The 1880-nt window shown below is 40.3% G+C and overlaps 2 protein-coding genes across 3 annotated transcripts in view; both read left to right on the top strand.

The window, feature by feature from the left end:
* Window positions 1–1880, top strand: part of LOC117110701 (tripartite motif-containing protein 2-like) — a 30529-nt gene that overhangs the window by 9577 nt on the left and 19072 nt on the right. The gene's annotated exons all lie outside the window — the stretch shown is intronic.
* LOC117110714 (tripartite motif-containing protein 2-like) overlaps window positions 1–1880 on the top strand; it is a 9216-nt gene that overhangs the window by 4593 nt on the left and 2743 nt on the right. Inside the window, exon 2 of one of the 2 annotated variants that reach the window (XM_033253498.1) lies at window positions 1504–1607. In XM_033253498.1, the coding sequence (XP_033109389.1) occupies window positions 1520–1607 (88 nt within the window). In that variant the 5' untranslated portion in view covers window positions 1504–1519. Of the gene's footprint in view, window positions 1–1503; window positions 1613–1880 lie in introns of both variants that reach the window. The other variant, XM_033253489.1, reaches the window with a different exon arrangement.

Below are 1880 nucleotides of genomic sequence, written 5' to 3'. Positions count from 1 at the left end.
ATATATTATATAAAATATTATATATTATATAAAATATTATATATTATATAAAATAATATATAAATATATAACGTAAAAAGCCATGTTATTTTTGCTAAATAATAAGTTAACAGATGGCGCCTCATACTAATCATCACCTACCACCAATACTAACCATGACCTACCACCACTAACACTATACTATCACCTAAACACCACCAATACTATCTATCACCTACAACCACCAACACAATCACCTACCACCACCAACACAATCATTTAACACCACCTACACTAACTACCACAACCAACAGTATATCATTACCTACTACCACCTATAAAAAACATCACCTACCACCACCAACAGTAACCATCACCTAACGCCACCAACACTAACCATCTTCTACCACCACCCACCACAATCAACAATAACCTCCACCTACCACCACTAAAACTAGCCATCATAGTACTAACACAAACAATAACCACCATCGTACCAACACCACCACCTACACTAACCATCACCTACCACCACCACTAACACTAACCATCCTACCAACACCTACCACCACCCACACTAACCATCCCCTTCCACTACCAACGCTAACCATCACCTACCACCACCAATACTAACAATCACAGTACCAACACAATAACAACCACCTGTCAACCTTGAGAACATTCAAAGAGTAAGATCGGGTGCTGAAGGCATGAATAGTGGCTGGTGGACCAGGGGGCTGCCAAGGGCTCCCGGTCGGAGTCCAAGGGCCGAAGGCTTTGGCTTAATTGGCATATTTAATCGATATTAGTGAGTTTATAATGATCTCAGATACTGTTTTTATCGAAAGATATCGAATGAAAGGTATCCTCCCTTCTTATGTTACACCTTTTTTGTATCAGATTCTCTGTAAAATCTCAGTTTAATGTATTGTCTGACACTGAGTCAGTCACATTCTTTAAAATTCAACATGCAATTCAGTTTAGATCATGGGAACGACTGTGTATTCAAAGGCCACGCACATAGCTACAGAAGGACCAGTGATGACTATTTTAGTCGATATTAATGGCGAGCGATAGCCAGAAGTCCTTGCCCAGAGGACCATATGATCATGAAGGTAGAATGTTATAATAATGGATGTTAGTTATAGTAAAATTTATTACAAATTGAAAAAGAAACAAACTTTACTCAAATTTTAGATTAAGCATACGTTTTGCCGGTGTTTGCCTAAAACCGTAAGATTTGATTGGAAAGCGTAAGACTTATGGCGAATGCGCACGGGTTGACAGGTCTGCACCTACCACCACCAACACATAACCACCACCTACCACCACTAACCATACCTACCACCACCAACATTAACCATCACCTACCACCATTAATACTAGTCACTGCCACCACAATAGCAGCCACCACCACCAGAGTAGTTTGGCCCATCATTATCAAAATAAAATAATAATAATTTTGTATGTCAATTATTACCATATACAACACTGTACTTCATACAAATAATTTATAATTAACAGGATTTAATTTCACAAGATGGCGACCAGTGAGCTGAATCAGTTTCTGGAAAATGTTGATGAGAAGGTCCTCGAGTGTACCATTTGCTTTAAGAGACTTCAAAATCCTAAGGCTACGGTCACACTAGCGTCTCAAGCCTGGCTTGACTCACCGCGGGTGAGATTTCAAGCCAGGCTCGAAATTCTGGGTCGGTCACACTAGTTGGATGAAAGTCAAAACAGCAGAGCCGTAGAGAGAGAGTTTGGCCAACTCTGTTTCACGGGATTCGATATACGCGTGTGTGATTGGGTGGATCGCAATCAAAGATTTTACACCAGACGTGCCCGAACCACTCTTCTTCAACTGATCTTTTATCAGCTTGTATTGGGCTCGCAATGCC

This window comes from Anneissia japonica, unplaced genomic scaffold (assembly GCF_011630105.1).
Source record: "Anneissia japonica isolate Jap-2015-1 unplaced genomic scaffold, ASM1163010v1 scaffold1511_len2985839_cov193, whole genome shotgun sequence".
Classification (NCBI taxonomy): domain Eukaryota; kingdom Metazoa; phylum Echinodermata; class Crinoidea; order Comatulida; family Comatulidae; genus Anneissia; species Anneissia japonica.
This window is presented reverse-complemented; position numbering and strand designations above follow the sequence as displayed.